Source organism: Adiantum capillus-veneris, chromosome 19, assembly GCF_014529385.1.
Source record: "Adiantum capillus-veneris isolate H3 chromosome 19, ASM1452938v2, whole genome shotgun sequence".
NCBI lineage: Eukaryota > Viridiplantae > Streptophyta > Polypodiopsida > Polypodiales > Pteridaceae > Adiantum > Adiantum capillus-veneris.
This window is the reverse complement of record NC_140949.1, coordinates 107,811,375-107,833,759: the sequence shown is the minus strand read 5'-3', so window position 1 is coordinate 107,833,759 and position 22,385 is coordinate 107,811,375. Positions and strand designations below refer to the sequence as shown.

Sequence of the window (22,385 nt, the reverse complement as noted above, 5' to 3'; positions counted from 1 at the left end):
GCTACTACAAGGCTTGAAGCTTAGTCTTCATGATGTTGAAGACCACTTGGATGTCACTCTCTACAAGCAAGATGTTGGTTGCCTGAATTTTGTGTGCATTATGGGGCTAGAAGTTAAGCATGCAGTCTCACAAGTGTGAGAAGATTTATGCATAGCCTAGGGTCTATGCATTACAAGGCATTGAAGCATATCTTTTTCTACTTGAGTGGCACTAAGATGAAGTATATGTTTGAGGTATTGTGTGTGCCCAATATTAAAAAGAACTCGCTGTGTATTGGAAAAATAATTGAGCAAGGTTTGTAGGTTTACATGTTGAGGAATACAAGAAGAATGGAAGGCTTGTTGCACAAGATAAAAAGATGGGTAAAATATTCACTCTTGTTGTGGATGCACAAGAGAAGCTGCCATGTTTGTAAAATGGTCAAGAGTTGTTGTAGATATATTGTTTTGTCGTAAGCCTATTGGACATGCATATGTGCAAAGGCTTGAAAATATGAAAAATCAAGAGCTTGTGATAGGTTTTCTAGTGTTTAAGATGGATGAAACACATAAGGTTAGTGAGGCTTGTTTGTTTGGAAAGAGGCAAAGTCATGTTTGCTCAAGACAAGCATGTAAGAAAAAGTATGCTTGAGATAGTGCATTCTAATGTATGGGATCCTATGAAGACTATTTTTATGGGTGGATGTAGGTTTTATGTTATGTTCATTGATGAGCATAGAAAGAGGGTAGGGGTGTACTTAATGAAGGAAAAAAAGTGAGAAAACAAGCATGTAAGAAAAAGTATGCTTGAGATAGAGCATTCTGATGTATGGGGTCCTATGAAGACTATTTTTATGGGTGGATGTAGGTTTTATGTTATGTTCATCGATGAGCATAAAAGGAGGGTATGGGCGTACTTAATGAAGGAAAAAAGTGAGATGTTTACTCACTTTCATAATTTGGGGGATATTTTTTGGCGATTTCTTTTTTAAAATCCGATGAGTAGATTTCAAAAGGATTCTTTCTCTCTTCGTTTCTCAACTCTTTCTCTCTCTTGGGGCTCTCTCTCCCTCTCTGTCTTTCTCTCTCTCTCCCTCTCTCTCTTCTCCCTTACCCCACCCATTGGCGCTCTCTCTCTCTCTCTCTCTCTCTCTCTCTCTCTCTCTCTCTCTCTCTCTCTCTCTCTCCTTCTTTTTCATCCCCCCTTTTTCTCTGTTTCTCTTGCACCTCCACCCCCTCCCCCCTCTCTCTCTCTCTACAATCCCCCTCCTATCTCCTTCTTTTTCATCCCCCCTTTTCTCTGTTTCTCTTGCACCTCCACACCCCCCCCCCCCCCTCTCTCTCTCTCTCTCTAATCCCCCTCCTATCTCTTTCTTTTTCATCCCCCCTTTTCTCTATTTCTCTTGCACCTCCCTCCCTCTCTCTCTCTCTCTCTCTCTCTCTCTCTCTCTCTCCCCCCCCAACCCATCGATTCTCTCTCACTCTCTCTGTCTCTCTCTCAATCCCCCTCCTATCTCCTTCTTCTCCCCCCCCCCCCAACCCATCGATTCTCTCTCACTCTCTCTGTCTCTCTCTCAATCCCCCTCCTATCTCCTTCTTCTCCCCCCCCCCAACCCATCGATTCTCTCTCACTCTCTCTGTCTCTCTCTCTTCTCTCTCAATCCCCCTCCTATCTCCTTCTTCTCCATCCCTCCTTTTCTCTATTTCTCTTGCACCTCCACCCCCTCTCTCCTCCTCCTCCTCCTCCTCCTCCTCCTCTCTCTCTCTCTCTCTCTCTCTCTCTCTCCCTCCAAGTGGCATGGCCACGTGGACTACCACTATCGGCCACCCGTAGTCCACATGGCGTTTTTTTTTGCCACGTGGACTACGGGTGGCCGATAGTCCACGTGGCCATGCCACTTGGACTATGGGTGTGGAGAGAGAGAGAGAGAGAGAGAGAGAGAGAGAGAGAGAGAGAGAGAGCGGTGGAGGTAGAGGGAGAAGAGAGAGAAAAGGGGGAATGCATGGAGAAAGAGAAAGAGAGAGCGGGGGGTGAAGGTGCGAGAGAGAGAGAGAGAGAGAGAGAGAGAGAGAGAGAGGGGGGGGGGGGGGGGGGGGGGGGTTGGAGGGGCTTGTAGAGAGGGGAGAGAGAGAAAATGGATTTTACATGTCCTTGTGTGTGTGTGTGTGTGTGTGTGTGTGTGTGTGTGAGAGAGAGAGAGAGAGAGAGAGAGAGAGAAAGGAAACTTTGCAAAGAGATAGAGGGAGAGAGAGACCCTTATTGCTCAAGGATTACAATTATTGATCGATGGAGAAAAAGAAGCTTGGGTGGTAGCGAGAGAGAACAAAGTTGAGAAGGGAGAGAATGTTTTTGGAATTTGCTCGCTGAATTCCAAAAAGCGCTCGCCGAAAAAATTACGTCCTCATAATTTTAAGGTTATGCCTAAGAAAAGTCAGGGAATATATATACATATACATTATTTGATGTTAGATCGAGGAGGAAGTACTTCTCCAATGGGTTCTATAGTTTTCTAACAAAGCATGGAATTCAAAGGCAATTCTCATACATATAAACACCATAGAAAAAAAAATTGATGAGCTAAAGATTAATCACATTGCACAAGGTGAAAGGGAAATGATGAATGAAAAGAACATGCCTCATTGTTATTGGGTTGAGGCAGTCTCAATGATTGTCTTCAATATGAGCGGGATTTGCACTACTACTCTACATAACATGACACCCAAATATTGAAAGTTCACTAGTGCAAAAACCTACTTTGGGACACATAAGTGTTTGCATGTATTTCTTATGTGCATGTGCTGGATGTGTTGTGTAGTACAAAGTTGGACCCTAAACAATGTGTGTTCATTTGTTATTCACTTGAGTAAAAGGGGCACAAACATTGTTAAGTATGGAGCCTGATTTACCCTTGTAATTTTCTGTGGTAAAAGCGCACATTTGTAAGGCCCCCATTATGAGGAGAAGCCATCGTGCGTGAAGGAAAATCACTCACCGGAAACCAAAATTTTCACGGATAAGAAGCACGGGCAACTTTAAAGGCCTCGGGGACGGAGGCCCCCGAGACTTTTTTTTCGCCGTAATATTATGGTCGGACGGCGGCCAGAAAGTGGTCGGAAAACAACCAGTCGGTTGGCCGGTGGCGGGTAGTCAATGGCCGATGGCCGGTGGTCGGAAGTCAATGGCCGGTGGCCGGTGGCCGAATTCAAAAGCGGACTTGTCTTCTCAAGGGCGGCCACACATGGGCGGATTGGAGGGTCCGATTTGGACTTATTCGCACAAGGGCGGCTACACATGGCTGTCTCTCATAAGAGAGGGCAGCCCTTTTGGCCTATAAAAGGAGGCCATTTCTACACACATTTCATAGTGTGAAGTTGATGCAACAAGGTGAGTGTGAGGTGGTGAGAGTGAAGCAAGGCGGGAGCTCCATTAAGGGTATAATCCCTTTGTAAACTACTTCTTGTTTTGAAGTACTAAAGCCATTGAGTGGCTGCTTTCCCGTGGACGTAGCCCACATTGGGTGAACCACATATATCGTGTGTACTCTCTCTCTCTCTCTCTATTCTATAATCTCGTGTATATAAATCTGTCTCTCTCCATTAAGTAATCTACTCAATTATCTATTTAGCTACGTCTTATTTCCTAACAATTGGTATCAGAGCAAGGTTTGCTCGTAGCTAAATTATCTCAAGGAAAGGATTCCTTGAATTGAGTGGGAGTTATGGCGGAGGAAGGGAAGCTCAAGATTGATAAGTTCAACGGCAAAAACTACCAACATTGGAAGATGCAGATTGAAGACTATCTCTACCAGAAGGACCTCTATTTGCCGCTAGGCAGTCTTGCGAAGAAGCCCACAACAATGGCAGATGAAGCATGGATTGTCCTTGATCGAAAGGCACTGGGAACAATCCGGTTAAGCTTGGCGTCAACGGTGGCCTTCAATGTTTCGGAAATGAAGACCACAGAGGACTTGATGAAGTCACTTGACGACTTCTACGAGAAACCATCGGCATCCAATAAGGTATTTCTTATGAAGCGCTTGTTCAATCTAAAGATGGCAGAGAATGGTTCAATTGCAGAATACCTAAATGACTTTAACACAAACATAAGTCAACTTCGATCAGTGAAAATCAATTTCGATGACGAAGTGCGAGCTCTCCTTATACTATCATCTCTACCGGATAGTTGGGACAGCCTTGTGATGGCTGTAAGTAATTCTATCTCTGGCACAAATACTCTTGAGTTTGATGATGTTGTGGGTGTTCTCCTAAGCGAGGAAATGCGAAGGAGAAGCACAGGAGAATCATCAAGTGCTGCACTATCAGTGGAAACAAGAGGAAGGCTTAAGGAGAGGTTCAAAAACCAAAAGGGTCGTGATCGCTCAAGGCGGAGCAAGTCACGCACAAAGTCAGTTCTTGAATGTTGGAACTGCGGCAAGAAGGGCCACGTCAAGAAGGATTGTTGGTCCAAGAAGAAGAAGGAGACAGAGTCTCAAGACAACAAGCCAACATCGGAGGCCAATGTGGCAGGTAAAGTAGAGCAAGATGCTCTAATTCTCTCATTAGACAATGTGTCCAATTCCTGGATAGTAGATTCCGGGGCTTCATTCCATGCGACACCACACAAGCAACATTTCCAAGACTACACCAAAGGTAATTTTGGGTATGTATACTTGGGAGATGATGAAGCTTGTGAGATTGTCGGCAAAGGTACAGTTTCTTTCAAAACTGCTAACAGAAATGAATGGAAGCTTAAAGATGTTAGGCATGTTCCTTCTCTTCGCAAAAATTTGATCTCTACAGGACAATTGGACGATGAACGTCACAACATTGCATTCGGAAACAAACGGTGGAAGATCTCAAAGGGATCTTTGGTGGTTGCCAAGGGTGAAAAAGTCGGTACACTTTACTTGTGTACTGTTAGCACGCAACCTTCAGCTTATGCAGCAACTACAGAAGTTGACAGTGCGGTGTGGCACTACCGACTTGGGCATATGAGTGCCAAAGGAATGCAAATCCTTCAAACAAAGAAGCTTCTATCAGGTTTGAAAGAAGTGGACTTAGAGTTCTGTGAAGATTGTGTTTATGGTAAACAAAAGAGGGTAAAATTTTAAAAATTAGGAAATGAAAGAAAAAATAAAAAACTTGAGTTGGTTCATTTTGATTTTTGGGGTCCTGCAAGTACACCATCACTTGGTGGCTCATTGTACTATGTAACATTCATAGACGATGCGACTAGAAAAACATGGGTTTATGTCATGAAGAATAAATCCGATGTATTTTCCATATTTCAAAGGTGGAAAGCCTTTGTGGAGAATGAAATAGGTACCAAGGTTAAATGCCTCAGATCCGACAATGGAGGCGAATATTGCAGCCAAGCTTTTGAAAGCTTTTGTGCTAGCGATGGCATTCGGAGGCAAAGGACAACCCCAAGGACACCTCAACAAAATGGGATTTCGGAAAGGATGAACAGGACAATCATGGAACGAGCACGAAGCATGCGGCTACATGCAGGCCTACCACTTGAGCTTTGGGCAGAAGCTGTAAGTACGTCTGTGTACTTAATCAATCGGTCACCCTCAACGGAATTGGATGGGGGAGTTCCAGAAGAGGCATGGACAGGTAAACCAGTGAATTATGCATTTCTCAAAGTGTTTGGGTGTGAGGCTTTCATGCACATAGATAGAATCCTAAGATCAAAGTTAGATGCAAAGTCCAAAAAGTGTTTCTTCATTGGCTATGGAGAAGGAGACTTTGGGTATCGCCTATGGAATCCTGAAGATGGTAAAATCTTAAGGAGTAGGGATGTAATTTTTAACGAAAAAAATATGTACAAAGATTACTTGGAAAGAAAACAAACAAAAGAAACAGGTGATGAGTACATGGAGCTTGAGGATGGTGAAGACTCAAGGACTGCAAACGGTGACAATCTGCAACAACGTCAACCAAATGAGGAGCCTCAATCTATTCCCCGAAGATCTACAAGAGCAAGTAGACCTCCAGAAAGGTTTATTCCTTCCTTCAACCATCTCTTGATCTCAGATTCTGGAGAGCCGGAATCATATGAAGAAGCTATGCAACATGAATCCAAAGAAGAATGGACGAAGAGCATGCAAGTGGAGATGGACTCACTACATCGCAAACCAACATGCGAGTTGGTTGAGTTGCCTAAAGGTAAGCGGGCACTTCAAAACAAATGGGTGTACAAGCTAAAGGAAGAAGAAGGTGGGAAGAAAAGGTACAAGTCTAGGCTTGTGGTAAAAGGTTTTTCTCAAAAGAAAGGTATTGATTTCAATGAAATATTTTCTCATGTTGTAAAAATGAACTCAATTAGGCTTGTCTTAAGCCTTGTGGCTGCTCATGATCTAAATCTCAAGCAAATGGATGTAAATACGGCATTCCCTCACGGTGACTTAGAGGAGGAAATCTACATGCTTCAACCAAAGGGGTATGAAGTAAAAGGCAAGGAGAAAATGGTTTGCAGATTAAAGAAGAGCTTGTATGGTTTAAAGCAAACATCAAGACAATGGTACTTGAAGTTTGATCGATGGATGTTGGATCATGGATTCACAAGATGCAACTCGGATCACTGCGTCTACACGGAGAATTTGGGAGATGGGAAATTCATCATCCTAATGTTGTATGTTGATGACATGTTGATTGCAAGTGCTAACATGCAGGACATCAAAGACCTAAAAGAGGAGCTGTCCAAATCTTTTTCAATGAAAGATTTAGGTGCTGCAAAGAGGATACTTGGTATGAAAATATCAAGGGACAGGACGAAGAAGACAATAAAGCTATCTCAAGAAGATTACATCAAGAAGGTACTAGAAAGGTTTGCAATGCAAAATGCAAAACCAGTTTCTACACCTTTGGCTGGTTATTTTAAACTAACGAAGGATATGTGTCCAAAGACACAAGAGGAGATAGCCTATATGTCTAAAGTTCCATATGCTGCAGCGGTAGGTTCTCTAATGTATGCTATGGTCTGGACAAGGCCAGACATTGCACATGCAGTGGGAGTTGTGAGTAGGTTCATGGACAACCCAGGTAAATAGCATTGGCAAGCTGTGAAGTGGATACTTAGGTATCTAAAAGGGACAACAACAAATTCTTTGTATTTTGGAGGAACTGATATTTTTCTAGAAGGGTATGCTGATGCAGATATGGCAAGTAACAAAGATACTTGAAGCTATGTGTTCACGGTTGGAGGCACAGCAGTAAGCTGGGCTTCAAAGCAGCAGAAAGTGGTTTCACTTTCTACCACGGAAGCAGAGTATGTAGCAATGACGGAGGCAAGCAAAGAAATTATGTGGCTTCACAGATTCTTAGAAGAGCTTGGATTCAAACAAGACAATTGTATCTTGTACAGTGATAGCCAAAGCGCTATCCATCTTGCGAAGAACTCAGCCTTTCATTCAAGGACAAAGCACATTGAGGTGAGATATCACTTCATACGCACTCTTTTGGAAGAGGGACAACTAAAGCTAGGAAAGGTGCATACAAGTGAAAATCCTGCAGACATGTTTACAAAGGTGGTCAACAAGGAGAAGTTGAGCTTTTGCTCATCTTCAATCGGCATTCAAGGATAAGAAGCCAGAATGGAAAGCAGTCATAAGTTTGGTTTGGAGATCAGTCTCCAAGTGGGAGATTGTTAAGTATGGAGCCTGATTTACCCTTGTAATTTTCTGTGGTAAAAGCGCACATTTGTAAGGCCCCCATTATGAGGAGAAGCCATCGTGCGTGAAGGAAAATCACTCACCGGAAACCAAAATTTTCACGGACAAGAATCAGGGGCAACTTTAAAGGCCGGAATATTCTTTTTCGCCAAAATATTATGGCCGGACGGCGGCCAGAAAGTGGTCGGAAAACAACCAGTCGGTTGGCCGGTGGCCGGTAGTCAATGGCCGATGGCCAGTGGTCGGAAGTCAATGGCCGGTGGCCGAATTCAAAAGCGGACTTGTCTTCTCAAGGGCGGCCACACATGAGCGGATTGGAGGGTCCGATTTGGACTTATTCGCACAAGGGCGGCTACACATGGTTGTCTCTCATAAGAGAGGGCAGCCCTTTTGGCCTATAAAAGGAGGCCATTTCTACACACATTTCATAGTGTGAAGTTGATGCAACAAGGTGAGTGTGAGGTGGTGAGAGTGAAGCAAGGCGGGAGCTCCATTAAGGGTATAATCCCTTTGTAAACTACTTCTTGTTTTGAAGTACTAAAGCCATTGATTGGCTGCTTTCCCGTGGACGTAGCCTACATTGGGTGAACCACGTATATCGTGTGTACTCTCTCTCTCTCTCTACTCTATAATCTCGTGTATATAAATCTGTCTCTCTCCATTAAGTAATCTACTCAATTATCTATTTAGCTACGTCTTATTTCCTAACAAACATTACCACCTTGTCACACATTAAGTCTTGGTGAGCAAGGATGTTTTTCATAAGTGAAAAAGCTAGTATTTTGATGTGAAAGATGATATTTGGGTTTATGCAAAAAAGAATGTGATTGCAAAAAATGCAGGTGCACAGTCATAGGCTTTGAGTGGATCATAAGTCATCTAGTTTGAGTAATGATCCATGGAGTGGAGGGTTATGTGAAAGAGTAATCCCTAAAAATAAATGTATCAAGGAAAGGGAAAGAAAACGTTGATGATGCCCCCAGGATGCCAAATTTTAGTGTAGGTCATGATGATGGTGATTCAAGTGGCTTAGAGCAATGTCTTAATGAAGAGTTTGGTACATCCTTTGTGAAAAAAATGGATGGATGTCATGCAATCACAATATGATGCACTTATAGACAATAACACATGGACCTTATGTGATTTGCGTCGTGGACAAAAGTCCATTGGTACGAAGTGGGTTTATAATTTGAAACGTAAGCCGGATGGTGAGATTGGTCACTACAAGGCTCGACTTGTTGTAAAAGGTTATGCACAACAGAAAGGCATAGATTATGAAGAGATTTTTGCTCCCACTTGTAGTATGACTACTGTTCATTTTCTATGTCCATTGGCACCTCATTTTGGATGGGATGTACATCAATCAAACATTGTTACTGCTATCTTGAATGGTGATATATTTGAGGAAGTTTATGTAACGCAGCCTCATAGTTTTTTCAAGAAAGGACAAGAGGATAAAGTGTGCAAATATAAGAAAGCTTTGTATGGGTTGAAGCAGTCTCCTCGTGCTTGGCATGAGAAAGATGACACTCATTTTGGTTAAACGAGGCGTTCATAATAGTCCAACAGAAAGCACTTTGTATGTAAAGCATGAGGGTGATGTATTTCTCATCGTTGATCTTTATGTGGATGATTTGTTGTGAGTAATAGCCTGAATGAGACAAATATTTCAAAATTTAAGGCTAATTTCAATGCTACTTTCAAGATGAAATACTTGGGGCTTTTGCGTCATTACTTGGACATATGATGGTGGTATTTCCTTGTGTCAAACATGCTATATATAGACATTGCTATGCAAGTTTGGACTTAAGGAGTGTAAATCTATTGCTACTCCCATGGAAATGGGTTTAAAATTAAGTATTCATGATGTTGGTGATCCTCGCGATGTCACTCTCTACCAAACTAATGTTGGCTACCTTATTTATGTATGCAATACGAGGCCCGATATTCAGTTTGCAGTCTCACAAGTTAGCAGATTTATGCATAGACTAGGGTTTAAGAATTGGCAAGATATTAAGAGGATCTTTTGCTACTTGAGTGGCACTTTACACATTGGATTGTTTTATCCCAAGGGGGGATCATTGCCGCTAGATTTACATGCTTTTTCAGACTCAGATTGGGCTAGTTGTTATGACACACGAGTGTCCACAAGTGGTTTTTCATACTCAGATTGGGCTAGTTGTTATGACACATGAGTGTCCACAAGTGGTTTTCGTTTCATGCTCGACAGTTCATGTATATCATGGTTGAGCAAGAAATAACCTATTGTGGCCACTTCCAGTTGTGAGGCTGAGTACAGAGGGAAATCTTCACAACTACATTTGAGTGTGTATGGCTCAGACGTCTTATGGCTGATTTGGGTGTTGGATAGGACACTGCCAACATCATCTACATTGACAGTCAGAGCGCATTGGCAATTGCGAGAAACCCTCTTTTTCATGCTGGCACATGTTGGAATTAGGGTTGCAGAGAAACACACACAGCTTGGAGAAGACGAAGGAAGCTCAAGGCACACAATAGAGAGTGTATTCCTTAGTGTGCAATGGAAAGATAGATAGCCCTAGAGTGATGGGCGTATATACAATGCACGGGGGAAAAAAACCTCCTAAAGAGGGAAAAAATGCCCCGGCGGTCCTAGTGTGTTCACACACATCACTACCACATGTATATGGTAACAAATCCCCCCTGGAGTGATGCGGTGAACGAGAGCTGGCACATGAGTAAAGGGAAGTGCCATGCCCTGAGGACAGGATCAGTCCACAAAGGGGAGTAAGCCCAAAGCTTTGCGGAAAGCTTCAAGCTTCTCACGAGACAATGCCTTTGTGAAAAGATCTGCAAGGTTGTCCTGTGTTGGCACATAAGCCAAGCTGAGCTCTCCTGCTGAGAGCCTCTCCCTGACATAGTGGTAATGCACCTCAATGTGCTTTGTGCGAGCATGAAAAACTGGGTTCCTCGCAACTGCCAATGCACTCTGACTGTCAGTGTAGATAGTGTTGGCAGTGTCCTGTCCAACACCCAAGTCAGCCATAAGGCGTCTGAGCCATACACACTCAACCGTAGCTGTGAAGACTGCCCTGTACTCAGCCTCACAACTCGAAGTGGCCACAGTAGGTTGCTTCTTGCTCAACCATGATATACATGAACTGCCAAGCATGAAACAAAAACCACTTGTGGACACTCGCGTGTCAAAACAACCAGCCCAATCTGAGTCCGAAAAAGCATGTAAGTCTGGCGGCAATGATCCCCCCTTGGGATAAAATAAGCCAAGATGTAAAGTGCCACTAAGGTAGCGGAAAATCCTCTTGACAGCCTGCCAATGCTTAGACCCTGGGCTATGCATAAATCTGCTGACCTGCGAGACTGCAAACTGAATATCTGGCCTCGTGTTGCATACATAAATGAGGCAGCCAACAGCAGTTTGGTAAAGAGTGACATCAGCAGGATCGCCAGCATCATGTAGACTCAACTTCAAACCTGTTTCCATGGGAGTGGCAATAGGTTTGCAATCCTCAAGTCCAAACTTACATAGCAATGTCTCTATGTAACTTTTCTGACACAAGGCAATACCACCATCACACTGCTTAAACTGTATACCCAAGTAATGATGCAACAGCCCCAAATCTTTCATCTTGAAAGTAGCATTCAAATCAGCCTTAAATTCAGCAATATGTCTCTCATTTGGTCCAGTGATCAGCAAATCATCAACATAAAGAACCACAATGAGAAATACATCATCCTCACGCTTTACATACAATGTGCTTTCTGTTGGACTGTTACGAAAGCCTCGTTTAACCAAATGAGTGTCAGCTTTCTCATACCAAGCACGAGGAGATTGCTTCAACCCATACAAAGCCTTCTTACATTTGCACACTTTGTCCTCTTGTCCTTTTATGACAAAACCGCGAGGCTGCGTTACATAAACTTCCTCAAATATGTCACCATTCAAGAAAGCAGTAACAATGTCTGATTGATGTACATCCCAACCAAAATGAGCTGCCAATGCACATAGAAAACGCACAGTAGTCATACGACAAGTGGGAGCAAAAGTCTCTTCATAATCTATGCCTTTTTGTTGTGCATAACCCTTTGCAACAAGTCGAGCCTTATGGCGATCGATCTCACCATCCGGCTTGCGTTTCAACTTGTAAACCCACTTGGTACCAATGGCCTTTTTGCCAGGAGGCAAATCACATAAAGTCCATGTGTCATTCTCTATAAGTGCATCATATTCTGATTTCATGGCAGCAATCCAATTTTCTGAATTCTGTGCTTCATCAAAAGACAGAGGCTCCTCAACATCATGTAAACTAGACACAGCCAAAGCATAACAATCTGACGCATAAGATGCATGGCGAGAGCCTGAACGAGTACGACTAGATAAAGGTGCATCCAATTTACTGTCACGCAAAGTGTGCACCAGCCATTTTGGCATACCTCTAGCCTGCTCATTTTCAGCCCTTTCCTCATCAAGTACATCATGTACATCTGCATCAGTAATAGGCTGTTCTAAAACATTTTCAGAAACCCCCATAGGCTGTACATTTACCTCATTGGAACTTACATTCGTATTTCCACCACTGAAAAGAGGCAACAAAGTGTCATAAATGTCCTGTGAGCTTACATTACTGTCTCTAGTACATGACAGCAAGGGTTGAACAGAATCTTCCACAAACACTACATCCCGTGAAACCAAAATACGTTTTGTTTGCGGATGATACAACCTGTAACCTTTGCTTTCAGCACTATAACCAACAAAAATACATTTGACAGCCTTATCATCCAATTTTCTGCGCTGCACTTGTGGCACCAAAGCATATGCCAAACAGCCAAAAACACGCATGTGCTCAATAGAAGGTTTTCTATCATGCCATGCTTCATATGGAGTAATAGACTGCAAAGCTTTCGTAGGACACCTGTTAAGTACATAAGTGGCACACATGATGGCCTCAAGCCAAAAAGAATGCGGCAAAGCTTGACTTTTGACCATACATCGTGCCATTTCCGTTAGTGACCTGTTTTTCCTCTCAGCAACACCATTTTGCTGAGGTGTATAAGGCACTGTACATTGGTGTTTTATCCCACGACTAGCCAGAAATGCATTAAATTCATGAGACATATACTCCCCCCCTCGATCGGAACGGAGGGTGCCCATAGTACATTTTGAGACATTTTCAGCCATAGCCAAAAATTGTTTGAAGCACATAAAAACTTCGGACTTTGCTTTAAGCGGAAATACCCATGCATGCCTGGAGTAATCATCAATGAAAGTCACGAAGTACAGGTAATTGCCCAAGGACGGAGTTTGCATGGGCCCACAAACGTATTTATGCACAAGCTGCAACCTGCATGTGGCCCTAACTGAACCATCCTTTGGAAACTTAGAACGCTGCATTTTACCCAGAATACAGCCTTCACAAACATGTTTGATAGGTGCTTCAAGAGGCGGCAAAGAAGCAACCATATCAGATTTCTGCAAACGCAGCAAACTGGCAAAATTCAGATGACCAAAACGTGCATGCCAAAGTTTTGCATCTGAAATAGCCCTTGAATCTGCAACAGCATTTGCAAAATTTTGTCCACACTTGTCATACAAAGTGAGCTTATACAGCCCACGGCACAAAAGCCCAGATGCAACAATTTCATCACCAAAACTGAGATCATGAACTGTACATCTGTCATCCACAAATTTGACTACAAGTCCAAGTCTAGCAAGTGCGGATGCAGACAAGAGATTCTTCTTGATCCCAGGTACATAAAGTGCATCAACAAGTGTGAAGGAACTGCCATTAGCAGCAGTGAGCACAATCTTTCCAACTCCCTGAACTGGATAAGAGGCGTTGTTGGCACAAGTGACTGAATTCCCATGAGGGACAGACTCGAGAGAGGTAAACAATTCACGATGTGAGGTAATGTGCTTTGTAGCACCACTGTCGAAATACCACACATGTGAATCTGCAGCAACTGACAAGCATGCATCATGGACTGCAGGATTGTAAGTGCACTCTGCGCTAAAAGCCCATTCTGCATCAACATCAGCATCACAATCTCCTTTCACAGAAGACTCAACAATGGCTGCATTTGTAGTGGAACCAGCATTTGCAGTGGAACCACCCTCTTTCTTCTTAGCCTCTTTGGCCTTCAACTTAGGACACGACTTGATCAAGTGATCATTGGCTTTACAATAATGGCAACGCATCTTCTTTTTGCCCTTATCACCAGAATTGCCAGACGAAGTGCTGCCAGCAGAAGCATTAGGAACATAATTTTTGCCACTCGCAGCAGAACCATAAGAAGTGGCTGCATTACTGTTACCACCCTTTCTTTGAGAAGCAATAAAAGCCTGTTCAACTGCACGCTGCCTAGTCCTGTTTTTTCTAGAAAGTGACTCTTGCAACAGCAATGTGCATAATGCATCAAACTTGACAACTTCAGGATTTCCTTGGGTCATCAGTCTCCAAGTACTAGCAAAAGTCTGGTAGGAATCTGGTAAGGCATCAAGAACAGTCTGCACAAGGGAACTGTCAGAAATGACTTCACCTGCAGAAATGAGTTGCTCATTGATATCCTTGACACTAGCAAGGAAAGTGTCCATATCATCTTCCTCATGCATAATCTTCGACTCTAGCTCTTTACGCAGCAAAGCAATTTTAGCCTCATTGCGGCTTGCATAAAGACCTGCTAGAATATCCCAAGCCTGTTTTGCAGATTTTGCTGAACGGATGTGAGGAATAATGGTGCGCTTCACAGACAACGCAATCAATGCATGAGCCTGCGCATCCTTAACATCCCAACGAGCTTGTTCTGCTGTAGGCAAAACCACTCTAACAGCTGCAATCCTTGCAGCAAGACCTGCAACATCCTCAATATCGCCTACATCTTCAGAACCAGGACGTACATCAATGCCCTGCACAATGTTCCAGACACCTTTTGACACAAGAACGTGTTGCATCATATAAGCCCACATAGGGTAGTTGTCCCCATCCAACCTGTCCTCAGCAGCAAACATCTTGAACACATCTGTGTTGTTGTTGTCAGCCATGGTAAATGCTGCACCTGATGTGAAAACTGCCCGAAAATAGGAGAAATGGAGCGGGAACAACTTGTGCTATATAGCACAAACCGTAGAAGACTATAAGGAACCTGTTCTGCAGAAAACGACACTGACAGAAAATCTGCACAAAATGACGAAATAACCTGTGCAGTACTGCCCGTAGTGGAAACGGAGGCCGAAATGAGCCCAAATCAAAATTCTGAGCAGACCAAGCTCTTCGAGCTCTCCCAAAAAATTTGTCGACCTGCGAACGCTTGCCAAAGCTCACTGAAATCGGAGAAAGTGAGCAGGCGTGTGCTGGAGCAGCTGGCGACTAAGCCCGGGAGGACGTGACCTGCTCTGATACCAATTGTTGGAATTAGGGTTGCAGAGAAACACACACAGCTTGGAGAAGACGAAGGAAGCTCAAGGCACACAATAGAGAGTGTATTCCTTAGTGTGCAATGGAAAGATAGATAGCCCTAGAGTGATGGGCGTATATACAATGCACGGGGGAAAAAAACCTCCTAAAGAGGGAAAAAATGCCCCGGCGGTCCTAGTGTGTTCACACACATCACTACCACATGTATATGGTAACAGCACAAAGCACATTGAGGTGCATTATCACTATGTCAAAGAGAGACTCTCAACGGGAGAGATCAACTTGGCTTATGTGCCGACATAGGACAACCTCGCAGATTTGTTCACAAAGGCATTGCCTCATGATGGCGCATAAGCCAACCTTGCAAATTTGTTCACAAAGGCATTGCCTTATGAGAAGTTTGAAGCTTTTTGCAAAGCTTTGGTCTTGCTTCCCTTTGTGAATGATCATGCACTCAGGGCATGGCACATCACTCCTAGGGGGGATTTGTTACCATATACATGTGGTAGTGATTGTGTGTGAACAAACTTATGACCGCTGGGGCATTTTTTCCCTCACTAGGAGGTTTTTCCCCCGTGCATTGTATATAAGCCCATTGCCCTAGGGCTAACTTATCTTTCCATTGTGCACTAATCAATATACTCTTTGTTACGTTCCTTGAGATTCTTCATCAGTGAAGGCTAAGCGATCGGCTCGTGAAGCTTTTATCTCAATTGATTAAGTTGATGAAGTGTTGATTGTGTAAGGTTTTGATGTTCAAAATTTTGGTTTAACTGATGTTTAATTAAATGCTATTATACCTTCACCATGTTAGATTTTTGGAAAAACCAAAGATTTAGCCACTCCTTCCAATAATTTCTACACTTTGAGAGCTTTGCAATTATCATCCCACCTATAATAAATAATAATGGGCCACATTTTTGAAATGATTAGGCCAAGTGAATATGCCTTCAGAAAGTAGACCTGTAAAACTTTTGGGGTGGACCTTCCTCACGACTAAATAACACGGGGTCTTGAATGAAGATCCTGTCATGGGATCCATGGTAAGGAACTATGCGTGCAAAAGGCGAGGTAGGCTCGGACATCCTATTTTAAACGGACGTGTTTGAATTTACTTTTTTTGCCCTGGTTTACTTTTCCCTGCAGGAGTTTACCTTATAGGGTTTATTTCGCACCTTGAGGACAATGAAATGCACGGCTGCCATGGCCTAGGTCGTGGGTTCAAATTGCAGGGGCGACATTTGTTGGGATAGACATGTCCTTTTGTAACCATGGGAAACACCTCTCCAGTTGTATAGCTTAGTGTTTGGCATTTGGCCTATGTGCTGTATGGCTATGTGTAAGCTAAGTAGAAAGGGAGGAGCGAGTCCAGCCGGATATCTACTCCAGGCTTATAAATAAAGCCCTCTATGTACATATTTTTATGCTATGGTATGTACTTTTAATGTAACACCTTTTGAGTCAAAATCACGAGTAGTCTCTCTCTCTCTCTCTCTCTCTCTCTCTCTCTCTCTCTCTCATTGTGTAAGTTATGTCTGCACACACACACACACACACCATCAACCCCAACAACATTGACCTCGCTTTTTGGTTGGCCGCCAATCGTCCTTGAGATGCACGCGTATGCCTGCAGTCGATTCCATGATGGGGTCTTCATTGAAGACCCCATGCTCTTTAGTCACGTGGGTGGACCTTGGAATCAACTCAACTCGATAATGTAAGTAGTTTTTCTAAGAAAGATACCCAATGAGATGCTACTTGGTAGTATTAATGTGCATCAGTATATTTGATCTTGTGGTTAGAATTAGCTCTATGTGTGGGACCAACGTGTGCTCATTTAACTCAGAATGCATTGAAGCCGCTTCATATGAAGGGAAAGGGGAGGTGGGATGGCTCATTATGCACATGTTAGAACCAATAAATGAGAAGCAAAAGCAAAAATTAATAAGGAACGAGAATACTTAGGTAGCGTTTAGATTGCCTCAACAATGGTGTTCGCCGTAGACGTGCCAGCTCGCGATTCGCAAAAAAATTTGCAACAGTGTTTCGGACTCGCCACAAATTCGGACGGCCTCCAACCCCCGGAACAAAAGGACTTCTAGCTTCATTGTTGGAACGGGAAACACGGGCATGCGTCGATCCTTAGATCTACAACTCCCAAGCCATTAGTGTAATCAGCTTGCCCATCGCCATTGGGTGCTTTAAGTTTATGCTTTTAGCATAATATTTGAATGTCCAGCAATGTGAATGAGTTGGAGAGTGAAAAAGGGGTGTCATGCCATGGATGCACGCACAGTTTGAACGAGCCCTTAGGCAAGAATAGAGGCTCGAGGGTACCTTGTGTCCCCACCAATGTGGAATACATGTTCAGACAAGAACACGATGTCTTCTCCTTATCACTCTACTCGTTTATAGGAAATAAAGGAGGATGCCGAGAAGTGTAACCAGCCAGACACATGGGCACATACACCTTAATCAGGGCTAGAAAAATACATTTTTCCTAATCGAAGAAAATAAGGGCAAACTTGAAATTCTACAAGTTTGTAGGTCAAAATTTGAAGCTTTTGCTGGTATTTATACTAAAACTTGTGTAAATTTGTTGGTTTTCTTCAAGGCAAGCTCAAAATCTAACCGGGATTTTATGATTTTAGCCGGTTAAAATACATTGTACCCCGGTTTTTTTTCTAACACCAACCTCAATATTTTTCCTAGCAAAATCTTTACGTATAGGTGTCCTATTCCAAACTTCTACTCTAATGTACAATGAATGACATAACACCTCTTGCTCTTTGATCCTTTCATACTAAGTGTCTTGCTCAAGTGCCCTTCCCCTCTAGTGGAACACGCATCACTAGAGTCTAGGCTCAATAGCATAGCTCACAATATCATCAAATATTTTAGGTTTGTGAGCTTTTGTTAAGAGAGAAGTTAGAACCTATCTTACAATGAAAAGCAGCGCAAATCAATGCCCTGAGAGATGTTTGTGGGACTTATTGGGGGTATTTTGGGAATATTGAATGGCCATTTTGGTAAATGGGGGATATTTCTCAATCTTTGAAGGCTAAGGGTATATTGGAAATGTTTACAAATTTCATGGGGATTTGGGTAATTGTCCCACGAATCAATGAAATTAAAGACTTGAAGTGGTCAAAAACACTTTCTCTCAAAACTTGAAAAATCTACGCGAGGAAAACTTTATAAGATAAATTGAGTCGATTTGAAGTCTTTTGCACTGCTAGCCCAACAAGAGGTAATTAGTTAAGAAGAGGGGTAATTTAAGTCCTAAAAGGGATTGCCTTTTTATCGAAACACACTTACACTCTTTGATCTAGAGCGTATGAACAAAATCAAACACATCCCCAAAGTGTTAGGTTCAACTCACAAGAAACGTCTAAACGAGTAAGAGTGGTAGCCAGCTTAGTAGACAGAAGGGTAATTTAAGTCATAAAAAAGACTTCTCTTTTGTCAAAACTCACTTACACTCTTTGGTCCATCGCAGTTGAACTAAACCAAAGAACACAACCCCCAACCCCACCCCCCCCCCCCCCCCCTCCCCTCTTTCACACACACACATAGGGAGTTTATTTCTTACCTTCAAATTGCACTAACTAGTCTTGCTTGGTGGGCTTTGCTATAGAACATCTATAAAACATAATGTGGCATACACATATTGACATCAAGCATGTGTGAGAAAAGAAGTGTGTATATATTGATATATAGATATGATGATTGAGATTGAGTATGTACTAGTGAGGAAAACATGTAGCTAAACTAAACTTAAGGAAACATTAAACAAACATGATTTTGATAGACTTGGTATAGGAGAGACAAGGATATATATATATAGCGTGGCATCAATTATTTAGAATTAAAGTAAAGATACACAAGGTGCATTCACTATTGTAGTACATTACATGCATTGGCTAGCAATTGTATGCAAAGACTTGCGTCTCTAATTAATATGTGCAGATGCTAATCGACATTGAGTGTAAAGTTCTGAACATGCATGTAAACGAAACTAAAGGAAGCAATGTGTAAAATTCTATAACAAGCAATTGGATAAAGCATCAATGAACTGCAATAAGAAATAAAATGTTTTACTGACTTGTAATGATGTATAGGGATGTTTCGATTGTCCAAATTGTAGGCCGATATTTGAGTGAAGCTACAGAAAAGCAATGTGAATAGTTAAACATTTGTCTTGCAATGAAGGATCACATATTGAAAATGCAAAGTATATGGTGCACGTCATGCAAAAGTGCCATACAAAAGTATGGTGGAGAGTTGGCACTGTGGTCTCTCCAAAAATTATAAGAAACGGAAGCCGTGCCCTACCCTGTAGCATTTATGTGTTGCGCCAAGCAAACCCATAGTCATGGGGAATTGAATGCAAATAACGGACCTTGCAGTGTTGTTGAGTTGGAGTCATGCTTGTGCAGTTGAAATGTCCACTGTTGTGAATATATCTTGTCTCTGTCAGATAGAAAACACGCGTTAAGACCAACGTTGCATTAGTTCACGTGAAAGAAGTGCGTAACATCCAATTGGTGAGCGCAGGTAAATTTGACGACAAAAAGAATCCAATGGATAGTAAACACGAAGCTCTAGGGATGACGTGGAAAAAAGAAAATACCCAAGTGGCACAAAACATCGTCATCTTTCAAACACAAAATTTAAAAATCGAGGTCTGCATAATCATATCAGAATGACAGACAATAAGATTCTAACAGTGTGATTAAAAGTGATCGGGTCAAAGTAAGAGTCAAGGGCACAAAGAAGACTTTAAGAGTATAAAAGTGATCCCTAGAGACCCTCTAGGAGTTTATTAAAAAAAGACTATAGCTAGAAGAAGAATTAGAAATTTAACATAGAAGTAATTATGCCATCGACCTCAAAGATCTATCCAATGAGTCGTGGAGGAGCTTGAAGGAGTGGGAGAAAAATGGACCTTCAGGATCTACAAAAAACATGTCGTCAACTCAAAATGTAGGGATTGAGTAACTTTACGATGACCCAAGAAGAAGAAACAAATTTTTCTTGTTTATTATTATTTATTTTGATGCACTTTGCTTTTGATCTTTATGTCGTGCTAAACCACCTCAAAACACTTTTTTTTTTTTAAAGATGCCCAGACTAGCACAAGAGCCATGGGGAAAACTCCCATCACCAAGCGACCTCGGCATGAGCGAGCAACTGCAACAGATTGTTGCCCGACAATTGCCGTGAAAAATGAAGTTGCAATAAAATAGAGCACGTAGGACTACTGTAGAGCCAACCCGAATCTCGATGACCACATCAATAGAATTAAACGCAACAACTCAACTTCACACGCTTGCTCTCATGGAGGCTGGCACCTCCATATTGACTACTCTCCTCTGTCATTTCCCTCCTCACATTCAGCCACTAATGTAACTGTATCACCTCCCGGATGGCTTCATGGTTTGCAAATAAAGCATCCAAGAGATCTGCCCGGATGGAAGCGTAGCCTTGCAGACCATACCCCCTGTGAAATTGAAGATGTAAGCATAGCCTTGAAGACCATATCATAGGTGATTTCATTTGGAGAGACTATCTCACTTTGCATCTACTGAAAACAGCCGAGAGCTTCTTGGTCATGCCCTGTTCCACATATATTGTAATCAATGCATTCCAAGAGTTCACATCCCACAAGAAGCTCCTCAAGTAGTTTTTGTGCTTTTGAAGTACACCATATTTGGCAGACATGGCGAACAAGGCAATTTCTTTTTTTAGCAGGCTGAGGCAATCCCTGACTAGTGATAACATCGTGAATTTTCCCATATCAGTGTCTTGCATAGTGTCACATGCCTTCGAGAAAAAAGCATAGGTGATTGCATCCGGAGAGATTTGCTCGCTTCAGACTTGCCGAAAACAACGCGAGGATTCCTGGCCCCACCACATTTGGCATACATGTCGACCAAGGTAGTGCCAAGCATAACATTTTTTTTTCAACAGCCTGTGACTAACAATATCGTCATGAGTTCTTTTGTCCATCTTAGCGTCTTCCAAATTGCCACATGCCTTCAAGATGTAAAGAGAGATGCACTTGCTTTGCATTAGCTGAAAACAACCCATAGCTTCTTGGCCTCGCTTGTGTTTAGCGTATCCTGCAATCAGTGCATTCTTACACTTATCATTCCGTGAAGGCAGCTCCTCAAGAACCTTTTGTGCTTTTTGAAGCACACCGCATCTAGCATACATGTTGATCAAGGTAGTGCCCAGCACACAGCCCCTGTCTCACAGCATATCAATGCCCATATTGGACTCCTTCATAGGGGCACATGCCTCCAAGATGCACGCATAGGTGATTACATTTGGGGAAATGCCCTTGTTTCGCATCCGCTAAAAACAACCAAGAGCTTCCTGGCCCTGTCCTTGTCGAGAACATCTCGCAATCAATGCGTTCCAAGAGACAATGTTCTAGACAGGAAGCTTGTCAAGAACTTTATTGAGCTTTCCAAATTATTTGGCATACATGTCAACCAAGGCATTTCCAAGCAAGATGTCTTTTTTTAACAGCCCTTGCCATAAAATATCATAGTGAATTCCTTTTCCCATATCAACATCTTGTGTAATGCCACATGTCTTTAGATGTGGGCTTTGACCATTTCGCACATGCCCTTCAATGTTTGAATTGATCATCCACATGAAGTTGTGATGTTTAATCCATGTCTACTGATTGAAGAAATTGATTCAGGGAGATCGACATAGGTTACATAATATCTAGCAAAAACAGGGTACGCAACATGTCAATCAAGGCAATGCCAAGCACACAGCCCCTGTGAAATTCAAGATGTAACCATAGACTAGAAGGAAAAGCATAGGTGATTCCATTCAGAGAGACGGTCTCACTTTGCATCTGCCGAAAACAACCCAGAGCTTCCTAATCAAGCCTTGTTCTACATATCTTGTAATCAGCGTGTTCCAAGAGTTCACATCTGGACAAGAAGCTTTTCAAGTAATTATTTTTCTTTTTGAAGTACACCGTATTTGGCATACATGGCGACCAAGGAAATGCCAAGCGCAACTTCTTTTTGTAGCAGCCCTGACTAGCAATACCATCGTGAATTTTCTTGCCAATATCAGCGTCTTGCATAGTGTCACAGTCCAAAGCATAGGGGATTGCATCTGGAGAGATTTGGTCACTTCAGATTTGCTAAAAACAACCCGAGGATTCTCGGATCTACCACATTTGGCATACATGTCAACCAAGACAGTGCCAAGCATGACTTTTTTTTTTTTCAACAGCCTTGACTAACAATATCGGCATGAGTTCTTTTGTCCATCTTAGTGTCTTCCA

At 42.5% G+C, this 22,385-nt stretch overlaps 1 protein-coding gene across 1 annotated transcript in view; it reads right to left on the bottom strand.

Annotated features, from left to right (window-relative positions):
- Positions 1-21,286, bottom strand: part of LOC147434623 (uncharacterized) — a 42,295-nt gene extending 21,009 nt beyond the window's left edge. The window contains exons 1-3 of the mRNA XM_086489655.1: positions 21,025-21,286; positions 2,163-2,235; positions 1,885-2,113 (exon numbers count right to left, since the gene is read on the bottom strand). Of these exons, the coding sequence (XP_086345781.1) occupies positions 1,885-2,113; positions 2,163-2,235; positions 21,025-21,286 (564 nt within the window). The remainder of the gene's footprint in view (positions 1-1,884; positions 2,114-2,162; positions 2,236-21,024) is intronic.
- Positions 21,287-22,385: the final 1,099 nt, after the last annotated feature.